Here is a 17,347-nt window from a genome sequence, read left to right as displayed (position 1 = left end):
TCTCAGTGCACCAGGTACAGATAAATTTTCGCTTCCTGTTTCTTCATTGTGTGCGCTTGCAAATAACACACTCAAGTACGCCATTGGCTTTAGTACTTGTAGGTTGTGTGTAGCCAAGCTTGTAAAGCATAAGGTAGTACATTTGTACCTCGGTTTGAGAGTTTAATCCGTTCCTGGAGACAGCTCGTATTCCGAAAACTCGTAAACCAAAGTTATTTCCCCATAAGAAATAATGGGAAATGAATTAATCTGTTCCTGACTACCCAAAAACCTCACTTCAAACTAAATTTTATACATAATTCATCTAAATCTACATCATAAAACTATGTTCAAGTTATTACTTACCCTTGCTGATGGCATATGGAAGATGAGGAGGAGGAGAGGTGTTACTGTTTGGAAGGGGAGTTCCCTTCCATTATAACATCAGGCAGTGAGGACCTCTCTGGTGTGCACACTCCAGCACGTTTTGCCTGCATACTACTATGTCCTGGTTGTGGCTCACTGCTCGATTTTCTTTTGCGCCTTTTGCCACGTTAGCACTCGATGTCCTTTTTCTTGGCAAGTATTGTGCATATCGTTGACGTAGATTTGTTGTACTGCCTACAAAGTTCAACAACATGTGTACCATTTGCATGCTTCCGAATGATCTCTTGCTTTTCCTCTATTGTCATCCTGACATGCGATTTCTTGGCTTGAACCTTACCACTGGCTTTCTTGGGACCCATTGCAAGATATATAATGACACCTTTTATAGTCAAATGACCAAAAATCCAACAAAACACTAAAAATCCTGGAGAAGAATTCGGGCAAGATAGTCACTGGGCGCAAGACACTGGTAAACCGAGCGCGGATTGTCGTACCATCACGTGCTAGTTCGGCCTATACGCGTATCAACAAACTCGGATTCCTCACCTTCCGAGGCAAATTTTCCAAGCAAATCCTGCTCGTATTCCGAAAAACTCGTATACAGGGACACTCGTATTCCGAGGTGCCACTGTATTGAAAATATTATTGGAAAAGATCAATTTGTAAGGTAGTCTTGAAAAGATCGCTTTGTATGGTCCCACACAGGAAGAGATTCAGCTAACCTCAGAGTGTCCATCAGTCAGGAAAAGATTTAGGTATTCTTGAAAATAACTATGGAAAACACCACCATGAAAGCTGCTAACACTGTTCATTTATGCTACTTGTATCAGATGGATCATCACTGAACGCAGAAAACGATTCATCTATGTATCATCTAAATAAATTGGAGATAGCATAGGATTGCAAGGGTGATGCTCAGAGCTACAACTGGATACGCTCGCTGTATCGTCCTCATAGGTGCTGTATCACTTGCATCTGACCTTTTGTGTTAGGTCCTTATTGCACCTAGCTTCACCAATATTATGACCCTTATGTTCTTCAAACAATAAGGTTTGAATTTCACCGACAGAGCGTTATCTTTCAACACTGTGTTGGACAGGTGTTTGGGAGCCAGAGGCACGTGCGCCACCCATGGTTGCTCATTCAGTACTAACCCAGCCAACAGGGCATTCTGGGAATTTTTTTCAAGATGGCTGCCTCTCACTAGAGGTCCTAAGAGTCCATTTCCTACACAACCAACCTCGTACACATTTAGAATTGGTACCGAAAAATCAGAGTTTTCTTGGTTGGCGCAGTTTCCTGCCGACCGAGAATACTCGGTTAGCGCAGTTAAGTAGTTAATGCAACAACATCTGGGACTTTGAGCTGAATTATATCCTTCAACTCCAATATTTTTCATCTCACTCCATCTATGTTGGTATATACTATTTTTAGGAACATGTTCCTCTTCCCTTTGTTCTTTACACCCCCTTCTTTTAATGATTTTGTTGCTTGGTCTTTGTACCATTTCAGAAGCTTTCCAGTCCGACACTTTGTAGAAATAAGAATTCCATTCTTTTTTATTTCTATCCCCATTTAGACATTTTGCTTCACTGAGGTTCGTTTTCAGCTTTTCTCTGTCCTCTTTTGAGAGGTCTTGTCTTAATGACCAATGTTTGCCATCCTCATCACATTGCAATTTTCTGGTATTCCGAAGCACTTCTGTCTCGCATTTCACGCCATTAAATGTCACCCTTAAGGGGTGGTTCTTGTCTTTCACATATTTTCCTATCCTCCTAAAATCATGGATATGCTCCTTTGAATTCAGGATTTTGTGTGTGTAATTACCTAAGTGTAGTTAAAGGATGAGAGCTATGCTCGTGGTGTCCCGTCTACCCAGCACTTTGTCATATAATGCTTTGAAATTACCAACGGTTTTGGCCTTCACCACCATCTCACTTACCTCGTTCCAACCGTCTACCACTCTGTGAAAGTGAATTTCCTTATATATCTTTGTCAACTTTGTTTAGTTAGTTTAAATCTATGACCTCTTGTTCTTAAAGTTTCAGGTCTCAGGAAATCTTCCCTATCAATTTTATCAATGCCTGTTACTATTTTGTACATAATGATCATTTCACCTCTTTTTCTTGTCTTCTAGTTTTGGCATATTTAGTGCCTCTAACCTCTCCTCGTAGCTCTAGCCCTTCAGTTCTGGGAGCCACTTAGTGGCATGTCTTTGCATCTTTCCAGTTTGTTGATGTGCTTCTTAAGATATGGGCACCACACAACCACTGCATATTCCAGCTTTGGCCTAACAAAAGTCGTGAACCATTTCTTCAGTATTTCGCCATCCATGTATTTAAAAGCAATTCTGAAGTTAGAAAGCGTGGCATAGGCTCCTCGCACAATGTTCTTAACATGGTCCTCAGGTAACAGTTTTCTATCTAGAACCACCCCTAGATCCCTTTCTTTATCAGAATTCTTTAAAGATTTCTCACCTAATTTATAGGTTGTGTGGGGTCTCTGTTCTCCTATTCCACATTCCATTACATGGCATTTATTCACATTAAATTCCATTTGCCAAGTGGTGCTCCAATATACTTATTTTGTCAAGGTCTTCTTGAAGGGCATGACAATCATCTAAGTTTCATATCCTTCCTATTATCTTAGCATCATCAGCAAACATGTTCATATAACTGTATAAAAACTGGTAGATAATTTATGTAGACAATGAACATCACTGGTGCAAGAACTGAACCCTGTGGTACTCCACTTGTGACATTTCTCCATTCAGATACATTGCCTCTGATTACTGCCCTCATTTTTCTATCAGTAAAAATTTTTCATCAGTGTTAGCTTATATCACACCTCCAATATTTTCTAGTTTCCTGAACAATCTGTTATGTGGAACTCTGTCGAAAGCCTTTTTTAGGTCCAGATAGATGGTCAACCCACCCATCACTCCTGTAAAATCTCTGTGGCTCAATCATAGAAATTGAGTAAATTCGATACACAGGATCTTCCAGATAGAAAAACTATACTGTCTGTCGGATATTATATAATTTCTCTCCAGGTGTTCTACCCATTTAGTTCTATTTTTTCCAATAATTTCACTAATACAGTACACATGTCAATGATACAGGACTATAATTGAGGGTGTCTTCCCTGCTGCCATTTTTGTTAGATTGGAACTATGTTAGCCTTTTTCCACACATCTGCTACCACTCCTGTACACAGGGATGCCTGAAAGATCAGGTGAAGTGCAATACTGAGCTCAGATGGACATTCTCTAAGAACCCATGGTGAAACTCCATCTGGACCAGCTGCTTTGTTCTTACTGAGCTCCTTTAGCATATTTTCCACCTCATCTCTAGACACCTATTATATGCTCTATGATGTTTTCTGGAATTCTTATTGTCTGGTTCTCTGAAGATTTCATTTTGTACAAACACACTTTAGAACTTTTCGTTTAATGTTTCCCACATTTCCTTTTCATTTTCTGTGAATCTGTTTTCCATTTTCAACCTCTGGATATTATCCTTTACCTGCAAGTTGTTGTTTATGAATTTGTAGAATAGGCCCGGTTCTGTTTTACATTATCTGCTATCCCATTTTCAATATTTCTTTCTGCCTCTCTCCTTACTGCCGTATAGTTGTTTCTCGCATCTTTGTATCGCTGGTATGTTTAGGGGGGTTTGGCTTCTTCCTACAGTATATTGATTTGTTCATCTCACTCCATCTATGTTGGTATATACTATTTTTAGGAACATGTTCCTCTTCCCTTTGTTCTTTACACCCCCTTCTTTTAATGATTTTGTTGCTTGGTCAGAGACCAAAAGACCATTTGTCTTTTGGTCTCTGGCCCTCTTGCAATTTCTGTTGAACCCATCCTGTTTTCTGGCTCTACATCTCTGTTTTCGTATGAATGTTTGTGTGCCTATATCGTATATTTTGCAAAATTTAGCATACATTTCATTTACTTCCCTGCCTAGCAACACGTCTGTCCAATTACTCATTAAAAAAATTTTGAAGTTGCCCCATAGTGACCTCATTTTTAAATAAAGTTTATCACTTGTTTCAGTGTCCCAATTTTCTTCTAGATGATATCTTGAATGTCTCAAGAATGTCTCCACAATGAGGTTCACAAATCTGCATGTCCAAAAGTCCTCCGTTCTTGCTTCATAGGCCTCCAAGTCTATTGCTTCAAAGCTGAAGTCCCCCAGTATTAACAGGATTTATCTCTATCTGATTGTACAATAGTATCTCATGACCATTATGAGGCCCTCTCGTTTGTCATCCAGTTCTACCTTTGTCCACGTGTTGCTTGCTGGTGGGCTGTAGGTATTTAAAATTATCAGCTTACCCTGATTCCTGACCTGCAATGCCATTATGTCAATATCTCGGGGGTTTTCAAATATTAACTCTTCAGGTGTTCTTTCACCAGCACAGCCACTCCTCCCTACGTAGTTTTCCTGTCACGTCTCCAAACTGAATAGCCCCTTGGGAATACGACTATATTCTATATAGTACACACACACACACACACACACACACACACACACACACACACACACACACACACACACACACACACACACACACACACACACACACACACACAAATCAAACTGGAAAAGGTGCAAAGACATGCTACTAAGTGGCTCCCAGAACTGAAGGGCAAGAGCTACGAGGAGAGGTTAGAAGCATTAAATATGCCAAAACTAGAAGACAGAAGAAAAAGAGGTGATATGATCACTACGTACAAAATAGTAACAGGAATTGATAAAATCGACAGGGAAGACTTCCTGAGACCTGGAACTTCAAGAACAAGAGGTCATAGATTTAAACTAGCTAAACACAGATGCCGAAGAAATATAAGAAAATTCACCTTCGCAAATAGTGGTAGACGGTTGGAACAAGTTAAGTGAGAAGGTGGTGGAGGCCAAGACCGTCAGTAGTTTCAAAGCGTTATATGACAAAGAGTGCTGGGAAGACGGGACACCACGAGCGTAGCTCTCATCCTGTAACTACACTTAGGTAATTACACTTAGGTAATTACAGCACATGGTCAAAGGAGGAGCTAGATAGTAAACGTGAAGGTCTTATAACAATAATGAGAGATTATAGCGAGAGCGGATAACGATAGATCACGACTGTTGATAGTCGGTGACTTCAACTTGAAATCCATAGACTGGGAAGCATATGAAGCTAAAACAGAAGATTTTTGGACCTGTAAATTTGTAGACCTCATCCTGGAAACATTCTTGTATCAACATGTTAAACAAGCTACGAGGATGAGGGAAGGGGACGTTCCCTCCATGCTAGATTTGATATTTACCAGGAAGGAGGAAGAGATATTTGACATTCAGTACCTTCCTCCCTTGGGTAAAAGTGACCATGTCTTTTTGGGAATAAAGTATGCAATGCGTTATAAGCTGGAAGAAACTAAGGAGGTTGAAGCAGTTGAAAAACCAGACTTCAGGAGAGGACATTATGGTGACCTTAGAAATTTTTTTAGTGAGTATAATTGGACAGACTTGATGCTAGGCAAGGAAGTGAATGAGATGTATGGCAAGTTTTGTGAAATATATGATAAAGGCACAAAAAAATTTATACCAAAACAGAGATGCAGAACTAGGAAACAGGATTGGTTCAATAGAAACTGCGAGAGGGCTAGAGACCGAAAGACACAAAAATGGAATCAATACAGGAAGAGGCCGAACCCCCAAACATACCAGCGATACAAAGATGCGAGAAACAACTACACGGCAGTGAGGAGAGAGGCAGAAAGAAATTTTGAAAAAGGGATTGCGGACAAATGTAAAATAGAACCAGGTCTATTCTATAAATTCATAAACAACAAATTGCAGGTAAAGGATAATATTCAGAGGTTGAAAATGGGAAATAGATTCACGGAAGATGAAAAGGAAATGTGTGAAACACTAAACGAAAAGTTCCAAAGTGTGTTTGTACAAAATGAAATCTTTAGGGAACCAGATACAATAAGAATTCCAGAGAACAACATAGAACACAGAGGTGTCTAGAGACGAAGTGGAAAAAATGCTCAAGGAGCTCGGTAAGAACAAAGCAGCTGGCCCAGATGGCGTTTCACCATGGGTTCTGAGAGAATGTGCATCTGAGCTCAGCATTCCACTTCACCTGATCTTTCAGGCATCCCTGTGTACAGGAATCGTAGCAGACGGGTGGAAACAGGCTAACATAGTTCCAATCTACAAAAGTGGCAGCAGGGAAGACCCCCTCAATTATAGACCTGTATCATTGACAAGTGTAATAGTGAAAGTATTGGAAAAACTAATCAAAACTAAATGGGTAGAACACCTAGAGAGAAATGATATAATATCAGACACAGTATGGTTTTCGATCTGGAAGATCCTGTGTATCGAATTTACTCAGTTTCTATGATCGAGCCACAGAGATATTACAGGAAAGAGATGGTTGGGTTGACTGCATCTATCTGGACCTAAAAAAGGCTTTCGACAGAGTTCCACATAAGAGGTTGTTCTGGAAACTGGAAAATATTGGAGGGGTGGCAGGTAAGCTTCTATCATGGATGAAAAATTTTCTGACTGATAGAAAAATGAGGGCAGTAATCAGAGGCAATGTATCAGAATGGAGAAATGTCACAAGTGGAGTACCACAGGGTTCAGTTCTTGCACCAGTGATGTTTATTGTGTACATAAATGATCTACCAGTTGGTATACAGAATTATATGAACATGTTTGCTGATGATGCTAAGATAATAGGAAGGATAAGAAATTTAGATGACTGTCATGCCCTTCAAGAAGACCTGGACAAAATAAGTATATGGAGCACCACTTGGCAAATGGAATTTAATGTTAATAAATGTCATGTTATGGAATGTGGAATAGGAGAACATAGACCCCACACAACCTATATATTATGTGAGAAATCTTTAAAGAATTCTGATAAAGAAAGAGATCTAGGAGTGGTTCTAGATAGAAAACTATCACCTGAGGACCACATAAAGAATGTTGTGCAAGGAGCCTATGCTATGCTTTCTAACTTCAGAATTGCATTTAAATACATGGATGGCGATATACTAAAGAAATTGTTCATGACTTTTGTTAGGCCAAAGCTAGAATATGCAGCTGTTGTGTGGTGCCCATATCTTAAGAAGCACATCAACAAACTGGAAAAGGTGCAAAGACATGCTACTAAGTGGCTCCCAGAACTGAAGGGCAAGAGCTACGAGGAGAGGTTAGAAGCATTAAATATGCCAAAACTAGAAGACAGAAGAAAAAGAGGTGATATGATCACTACATACAAAATAGTTACAGGAATTGATAAAATCGACAGGGAAGACTTCCTGAGACCTGGAATTTCAAGAACAAGAGGTCATAGATTTAAACTAGCTAAACACAGATGCCGAAGAAATATAAGAAAATTCACCTTCGCAAATAGAGTGGTAGACGGTTGGAACAAGTTAAGTGAGAAGGTGGTGGAGGCCAAGACCGTCAGTAGTTTCAAAGCGTTATATGACAAAGAGTGCTGGGAAGACGGGACACCACGAGCGTAGCTCTCATCCTGTAACTACACTTAGGTAATTACACTTAGGTAATTACACACACCTTCACATTCACATTCAAAAGGTGACACCCCTAGGGTCAACACTTGCAGCAGAGGAGCTCCAGCATATTTCAACAATCCTAAGTATTGTAGTACAGGTTGATGGTAGTGAGTGGTGTCCCAGAGAACATAAAGGTATAGTGCTCTTGAAAAATAGGTGAGATAACAGGAATGTGCCAAGGGAAGTGAAAAATTGGATGAGAAAAAGTTCCCCTAGTGTTTCCAGTGCAGAGAACATTCAAGATGGCCGCCGGCAAGAGGAAATGCAAAACAGACCTTGATTTTGCTGGATTCAATGAAGAAAGCATTGATATAACCAGTCTATACAACAAGTTGGTAAAATTAGATTCTATACTAACTCTCATGTCGAAATAACTAGTAAATTGAAAAGTAATGACCATTTAAATAGCAAAGTTGGATGTCTTGAGGGTTTACTGAAAAACTTGTGCAAGGATAAGAATCAATTGGAAACAAATCGCAAAGCAATGGAAGAAGAAAATAAACTCTTAAAAATAGCTATGGAAGAAGTGAAAGTAAATTTAAACATAAATGACTACAATAGGTTAGGCAAGGAAATTCAACAGGAGAAACAGCTTTTGTCAGCACAGATGGAGGAAGTTACACAGGGAATAGAACAGTGCAAGAAAGATATGCAACTCACTTATGCACAAGTGGCCTAGGAGAAGGAAAAAATAGAAGAAGCAGTAAAGGAAGTCAAACACTGCAGCAACCAAGATAAAACAAACATTAGGCTAGAAGTGAGGAAAGAATTGGCATCTAACCCGAAGTTGGTGCAAAACACAGTTGATTTGAGTAAGTCCCTGATCATTTTTGGTTGCAAAGAAAAGGCGATACCATCTAGGTCAGAAAGAGCTGTAGAAGAAACTAAAGTAGTAGATAAAATTGTTGGCCTCGTAGAAGGTCTTACAACCATAGAGAATGTGTGCAACTACAGGAGAATAGGCAGGTACGTAAAAGGGAAAGATCGACCATTGAGGATCACTCTAAACGGTGCCAAACAGATGGAAGAAGTACTAAGGAATGCTAGAAAATTGCAAAGTGATGAGGATGGGAATGGGTGGTCGTTAAGACGAGATCTTTCAAAAGAAGATAGAGAGAAGCTGAAACTGAACCTCGCCGAGGCAAAACATTTAAATGAGAGCAGGAATGAAGAAGAAATAAGTTCTTTTTTCTACAAAGTGATAGGGGTAGGCAGACCAGTAAAGTGGTACATAAAGGCAAACCAACAAAATCAATAGAGAGAGGGGGAGTGAAGAATAAGGCGAGGGGGAACAAGTTCCTGAAGATTGCATACACCAACATAGATGGAGTGAGATCGAAGATACTGGAGTTAAGTGATGTAATACAGCTGCAGACACCAGACATTGTTGCACTCACGGAGACAAAACTTGAAGATGTAATTTTAAATGAGGTCATATTCCCAAGGGGCTACTCAATTTGGAGACGGGACAGAAAAATTAGGAAAGGCGGTGGCGTTGCTGTGCTGGTAAAAGAACACCTAAAGGTGAACGAAATAATGACTGCCAATCCACAAGAAGTTGACATAATAGCATTAGAGTTCTGCTATGAGGATGATAAACTAATGATAATAAATGCATATAGTCCACCGCCAAGCAGCACATGGTCAAAGGAGGAGCTAGATAGTAAATGTGAAGGTCTTGTAACAATAATGAGAGAGATTATAGCGAGAGCGGATAACGATAGATGACGACTGTTGATAGTCGGTGACTTCAACTTGAAATCCATAGACTGGGAAGCATATGAAGCTAAAACAGAAGATTTTTGGACCTGTAAATTTGTAGACCTCATCCTGGAAACATTCTTGTATCAACATGTTAAACAAGCTACGAGGATGAGGGAAGGGGACGTTCCCTCCATGCTAGATTTGATATTTACCAGGAAGGAGGAAGAGATATTTGACATTCAGTACCTTCCTCCCTTGGGTAAAAGTGACCATGTCTTTTTGGGAATAAAGTATGCAATGCGTTATAAGCTGGAAGAAAATAAGGAGGTTGAAGCAGTTGAAAAACCAGACTTCAGGAGAGGTCATTATGGTGACCTTAGAAATTTTTTTAGTGAGTATAATTGGACAGACTTGATGCTAGGCAAGGAAGTGAATGAGATGTATGTCAAGTTTTGTGAAATATATGATAAAGGCACAAAAAAATTTATACCAAAACAGAGATGCAGAACTAGGAAACAGGATTGGTTCAATAGAAATTGCGAGAGGGCTAGAGACCAAAAGACACAAAAATGGAATCGATACAGGAAGAGGCCGAACCCCCAAACATACCAGCAATACAAAGATGCGAGAAACAACTACACGGCAGTGAGGAGAGAGGCAGAAAGAAATTTTGAAAAAGGGATTGCAGACAAATGTAAAACAGAACCAGGTCTATTCAATAAATTCATAAACAACAAATTGCAGGTAAAGGATAATATTCAGAGGTTGAAAATGGGAAATAGATTCACGGAAGATGAAATGGAAATGTGTGAAACACTAAACGAGAAGTTCCAAAGTGTGTTTGTACAAAATGAAATCTTTAGGGAACCAGACACAATAAGAATTCCAGAGAACAACATAGAGCACATAGAGGTGTCTAGAGACGAAGTGGAAAAAATGCTCAAGGAGCTAAGTAAGAACAAAGCAGTTGGTCCAGATGGAGTTTCACCATAGGTTCTGAGAGAATGTGCACCTGAGCTCAGCATTCCACTTCAACTGATTTTTCAGGCATCCCTGTGTACAGGAGCTGTAGCTGATGTGTGGAAAAAGGCTAACATAGTTCCAATCTACAAAAGTGGCAGCAGGGAAGACCCCCTTAATTATAGACCTGTATCATTGACAAGTGTAATAGTCAAAATATTGGAAAAACTAATCAAAACTAAATGGGTAGAACACCTGGAGAGAAATGATATAATATCAGACACAGTATGGTTTTCGATCTGGAAGATCCTGTGTATCGAATTTACTCAGTTTCTATGATCGAGCCACAGAGATATTACAGGAAAGAGATGGTTGGGTTGATTGCATCTATCTGGACCTAAAAAAGGCTTTCGACAGAGTTCCACATAAGAGGTTGTTCTGGAAACTGGAAAATATTGGAGAGGTGACAGGTAAGCTTCTATCATGGATGAAAAATTTTCTGACTGATAGAAAAATGAGGGCAGTAATCAGAGGCAATGTATCTGAATGGAGAAATGTCACAAGTGGAGTACCACAGGGTTCAGTTCTTGCACCAGTGATGTTTATTGTCTACATAAATGATCTACCAGTTGGTATACCGAATTATATAAACATGTTTGCTGATGATGCTAAGATAATAGGAAGGATAAGAAATTTAGATGATTGTCATGCCCTTCAAGAAGACCTGGACAAAATAAGTATATGGAGCACCACTTGGCAAATGGAATTTAATGTTAATAAATGTCATGTTATGGAATGTGGAATAGGAGAACATAGACCCCACACAACCTATATATTATGTGAGAAATCTTTAAATAATTCTGATAAAGAAAAGGATCTAGGGGTGGTTTTAGATAGAAAAATGTCACCCGAGGACCACATTAAGAACATTGTGCGAGGAGCCTATGCTACACTTTCTAACCTTAGAATTGCTTTTAAATACATGGATGGAGAAATACTAAAGAAATTGTTTACGACTTTTGTTAGGCCAAAGCTGGAATATGCAGCTGTTGTGTGGTGCCCATATCTTAAGAAGCACATCAGCAAACTGGAAAAGGTGCAAAGACATGCTACTAAGTGGCTCCCAGAACTGAAGGGCAAGAGCTATGAGGAGAGGTTAGAAGCATTAAACATGCCAAAACTAGAAGACAGAAGAAAAAGAGGTGATATGATCACTACGTACAAAATAGTAACAGGAATTGATAAAATCGACAGGGAAGATTTCCTGAGACCTGGCACTTCAAGAACAAGAGGTCATAGATTTAAACTAGCTAAACACAGATGCCGAAGAAATATAAGAAAATTCACCTTCGCAAATAGTGGTAGACGGTTGGAACAAGTTACGTGAGAAGGTGGTGGAGGCCAAGACCGTCGGTAGTTTCAAAGCGTTATATGACAGAGTGCTGGGAAGACGGGACACCACGAGCGTAGCTCTCATCCTGTAACTACACTTAGGTAATTACACACACACACACACACACACACACACACACACACACACTATATAGTGTATTCACCTAGTTGTATTTACCTTGTTGTGCCTGCGGGTGCTGAATTTCCAGCTTGACTGATAAGGTAAGGATGCAGGAGGAACTCAAGGAACTATTAAAGGATAATGAGGCATGGAAAGTGATGAGTAGTGAATTTGAAGAAATTAACAAGAAAATACTCATGGTGAGCAACTCCAAGGGAGCCTGAGGGCTAATATGGAGTTAGGCAAGGAGATGCAGAGAGAAACTTCATTGGCAACTCAAATAGAGGAGGCTAATAAAGAACTAGAGAAGTATAAAGAAGAAATAAGGGACGTATGCACAAGTTGTAAAAGAGAGACAATCAAAGAAGTGTGTTCAGAAGTCAAAATCAGAAATAACCAACAAGAAGCAGAAATTAGGCAAGCAATTAGGAAAGAACTGGTTACCAACAGTAAACTAGCACAAAACACTGCAGATAGAAGTCAGTCAGAAGATATGAAAATCATAGAGAAAATAGTAGGTTTAGGAAAAGGCTCAAAGGAAAATGTCAGTGATTTTTGAAGAATAGGAAAATATGAGAAAGAAAAGAACCGCCCCATAAGGGTGATGTTTAATGGAATGAAAAACATGACGGAAGTGCTTAGAAATACCAGGGAATTGCAGAATGATGAGGTTGGCAAACTTTGGTCAATAAGACAAGACCTTTCAAAGGAGGACAGAGAAAAGCTGAAAATGAACCTATTTGAAGCAAAATCTCTAAATGGGGATAGAAATGAAGACACAAATTCTTTTTTCTATGAAGTGTCAAGGACTGGAAAGCTTGTGAAATGGTACATGAAACAAGGCAACAAAATCAGTAGTGGAAGGGGGGGAGTAAAGAGCAAAGGGAAAGGGAACATGTTCCTGACAATTGTATATACCAACATAGATGGAGTGAGGTCAAAAACTTTGGAGTTGCAAGATATAATTCAGCACGTACGTAATACGTACTTTGGCTGCTATGAGGTCCGTAAGTTCGGGCGTGACGTCATCATTCCCTGGTCGCCCGTGACGTACGCCCCTGGGGCTGGTAGGGCGCCCGGGGCAGGATGCGAGTTGCTGCAAATATGTTTTTGTTCATTTTCTGCACACAGTTCTAAATATATTTTATTTGCTTCTACGTATTTTACAGGAACTTCTTTTCGACGGCTTATAAAACAGAGGAAAGGGTTCTGAAAGTTATTGTTGATAGGAACCTAACCCCTATAGACAAAAATCAGAAAATACAATTAACAATTTATTATAAAACCAAAAAAACCGCCAATCTACTCGTGAAAAACTGTCCAGATACCAAGCAGAACGCCTTAAAGGAGACCAACGTCGTCTATGCCTTTAAATGCCCACTTTGGAACTGTAAGCCCCAAAGAACTCAGTATATAGGCAAGACAACGTAGTCTCTTTCCAGGCGATTAACAATGCATAAGCAACAGGGCTCCATCAAGGAACATATAATCTCTTCTCACAACCAGACCATCACCAGAGAAATCTTAACAAACGACACAAATCATCGATAGGTACAGTAATAGCAGGCGGCTCGAGATCAGTGAGGCACTACACATCAAAAAGTCAACACCAGCAAATGGAAGCAACAAGAGGAAATATTGGCCAATAGGCCTTCAGCAGTTCTCATATCCAATTTATACCCATTGTTTCGTGTTGTCTTATGTTTGTCATAAATTTGTTCACCTCACCCAAAACTTTGTACCATATCACCTCACCCAAAATGAGTATAAATTCAATGAATCTGTGTGTAAAATTTTGGAGAATTGATATTTTTATTACCACCGACAGTGAAGGAAAACAAAAAGAAAACATGAGAAAATTTGTTAGAATTATTTATCTTACCTTTTTGGTCATATTCAACATGCATGCATGCATACATGCATGCATGCATACATACATACATACATACATACATACATACATACATACATACATACATATGTCGTACCTAGTAGCCAGAATGCACATCTCAGCCTACTATGCAAGGCCCAATTTGCCTAATAGGCCGAGTGATTTGCTTTATTTTCAATAAATTACTTCCCATTGGTTTATTTTAAATATTATTATTATATTAAGAACATAAATTATTGATTTAGTTATGTTAGTGTAGGTTAGGTTAACATTGGTTAGGTTAGGTAGGGTTGGTTAGATTCGGTCATATATCTACGTTAGTTTCAACTCAAATTAAAAAAAAAATTAGCTCTACATAATAAAATGAATAGCTTTATCATTTCAAAAGAAAAAAATAGAAAAATATTGAAATTCTGGAAAACTTGACTTATTAGGCAAATTGCCTCTTGCATAATAGGCCAAGAACTGCATTCTGGCTACTAGGTACAACATATATATATATATATATGTATATATCTTTTACCTTAATCAGGTAAAGGTTTGTTTGGCCGAGTTTTATAATTGTAATGTCTAAAATTTGTTGTACTGCTGTAGTAAATAATTTAGCCAATTTTCCAATTTACATTAAACTGTTACACCGTACTTTTCAATAAATGTATATTTATTCTGACAGCTGGATTTGGGTCTTCACGAGTGTGTGTACAAATGGTTATTGAGTGAAGAATGGTCCCTAGGATTGGGGGACGTAACTGCATTAGATCTGACACTTGGGCATACTCTGGACAGGCTTCACGCTACAGTCTTGCACAAGAGGCGCGTTACCGCGCAAGCAGAGCAGGAAGGAATCTCGGGAATAGAGCTTCAGGTTCGTATTTACTTTCTAAATGATCAATTATTTGTTGGAATTATTTTAAATGCATAAAGTATTTGATGTATTTTCCAGTATTGTATTTTAATGCACAAAATTGTGGCTCCCATGCAAAACCACTTTAACCCCTGGCCCCCATAGAGCGTCCATCGAAAAAGTATCTAAGAGTACAGTGCAATTTGGAAAAAGGACACGGACAGGAGCGAAATTCTACTAGGGCAACAAAAACACATGACCCCATAATGTCCCCCTGCCATTTGTAATGAAAACACATGGTTCAATAGTGTTTTTCCCTGCTATTTGTAACGAAAACACATGGCCCCATAGAGCATCCGTAGAAATAAAGCAAAACGGACGGTCTACGGGCCATTTCAACTACAAATACTACTTGCACGAAGAGAGTGGAACTCTGCAGTCTCCTCCATCAGACCAATGATCCTCAATTCCCAATGGGGGTTTCCAGGGAGCCCTTAACACTTTGGCGCTCTGGGCCCCCGAGCGCCCCACTACCCCAGGTGGGTTTAGGCGTTCCGCGGGAGTGCGAGGAAGAGCACGGTATATTCTGAAAAGTGTATAATCTTTTCAACTTTGTCAGCTCAATTCTCGTCCTAAGATATTCAATTTGGTATCAATGTGTTCGCAATAGAATTCTCTGCAGGACTAAATGCATATAAACTCCAAAAGCCCAGCTTATCTGCAACTAACAGAGAAAGTGAGAAAGTTACCTGGGAGCGCACGAGTGATAAAATTTTACTCTTTTCAGTTTTGTCAACTCAATTCTCGTCCTAGGTCGTTCATTTTTTTATAAATGTGTTCGCAATAGAATTCCCAACAGGAGTATATGCATATAATGTAAAAAACAGCAGCGATCTTCACCCGCCGATGTGGTGATAACAGGCCGCGGTTACAAGAGAGCACGCTGCGTCACCTCAAGGCGTCTCTCATTACATTAGAGAGCATGGTAATTCTGAAAATTGTGTATTCTTTTCAACTTTGTCATCTCAATTCTAGTCCTAGGTTTTTCAATTTGGTATCAATGTGTTTGCAATAGAATTCTCTACAGGACTAAATGAATATAAATCCCAAAAGCCCGGTGAGAAAGTGAGAGCATCTTACCTGGGAGCGGGCAAAAGTTCTCTCACTTCACTCTCTTCACTTCACACTCTTCACTTCACACTCTTCACTTCACACTCTTCACTTTGGACATCTCAATTCTCACCCTAGGTCTTTCATTTTGGTATTGTGTTCGCAATAGAATTCCCTACAGGAGTATATGCAAATATAAAGTCCAAATACCCAGCGTACCACCCACAGCAAACAAAGTGACAGCGTTACCTGCATGAGCACTAATAAAGAGCAATAAAATGGGTATGCTCGTTTCAACTTTGTTACCTCAGTTCTGGTCCCAGGTCCCAGTTCTGGAGCGTGCTACATGGGAGTGCGCAGGAGCAATAAAATGAGCACACACGCACACAAATACATATTACACACATGCACACAAATACATATATACACATGCACACTATTGAATATTACTGACCCCTCCCCCCATAATAATAATAATAATAATAATAATAATAATAATTTGAATGTAATGAAACAACATTTTCTGGGCAAGACCTGCAGGCTCCCCGTAGCTATACCAGGTTGGTCCTACCTAGGAAATTTCATCTAGGGTGGACAGAGCAGCAAAAGAGATGAAAATTATAGAAAAAATAGTAGGATTAGGAGAAGGCCTAAATTCAAAGGAGCATGTTAGTGATTTTAGGAGGATAGGAAAATGTGAAAGACAAGAACCGCCCCTTAAGGGTGATGTTTAATGGGGTGAAGTATATGACAGAAGTGCTTCAGAATACCAGAAAATTGCAATGTGACAAGGATGGCAAACTTGGTCAATTAGACGATACCTTTCAAAAGAGGACAGAGAAGAGCTGAAAATGAACCTCATTGAAGCGAAATGTCTGAATGAGGATAGAAATGAAGAAAGGAATTTTTTCTACAAAGTGTCAGGGACTGGAAAGCTTGTGAAATGGTGCATAAAGATGAAGCAACTAAATCATTAAAGGAAGGGACTGTAAAGAACAATGGTAAGGGGAACATGTTCCTGAAAGTAGTATATATCAACATAGATGGAGTGAGATCGAAAATATTAAGGATATAATATTCAAGGAGTTGAAGGATATAATTCAGCTCAAATACACCTGTAGGGATTTTCATTGTAAACATATTGATACCAAAATGAAAGACCTAGGATGAGAATTGAGGTAATAATGTTGAAAAGAGAAAATACATTTTATTGCTCTTTATTAGCCCTTTAATTGCGCAAAATGTGTTGCGTGACTTGGTTACTTGCGCTCCACATCATATGATGTATTGAACCGCGCAAGATTTGAAAGGCCCACGGGGTAAAGGGGGCCCCCCCATACGCTACCCAGAGGCTTTAGTAAACAGCCGCCA

The 17,347-nt window shown here is 39.4% G+C and overlaps 1 protein-coding gene across 16 annotated transcripts in view; it reads left to right on the top strand.

Annotated features, from left to right (window-relative positions):
* Positions 1-17,347, top strand: part of LOC123757974 (E3 ubiquitin-protein ligase TRIP12) — a 188,053-nt gene that overhangs the window by 156,055 nt on the left and 14,651 nt on the right. For all 16 annotated transcript variants that reach the window (XM_069338831.1, XM_069338828.1, XM_045742013.2 and 13 more), the window contains one exon: positions 14,696-14,887. In XM_069338831.1, the coding sequence (XP_069194932.1) occupies positions 14,696-14,887 (192 nt within the window). The remainder of the gene's footprint in view (positions 1-14,695; positions 14,888-17,347) is intronic.

This window comes from Procambarus clarkii, chromosome 40 (genome assembly GCF_040958095.1).
Source record: "Procambarus clarkii isolate CNS0578487 chromosome 40, FALCON_Pclarkii_2.0, whole genome shotgun sequence".
In the NCBI taxonomy this organism is placed as follows: Eukaryota; Metazoa; Arthropoda; class Malacostraca; order Decapoda; family Cambaridae; genus Procambarus; species Procambarus clarkii.
The sequence above is the reverse complement of the archived record's forward strand: the minus strand, read 5'-3'. Positions and strand labels throughout refer to the sequence as shown.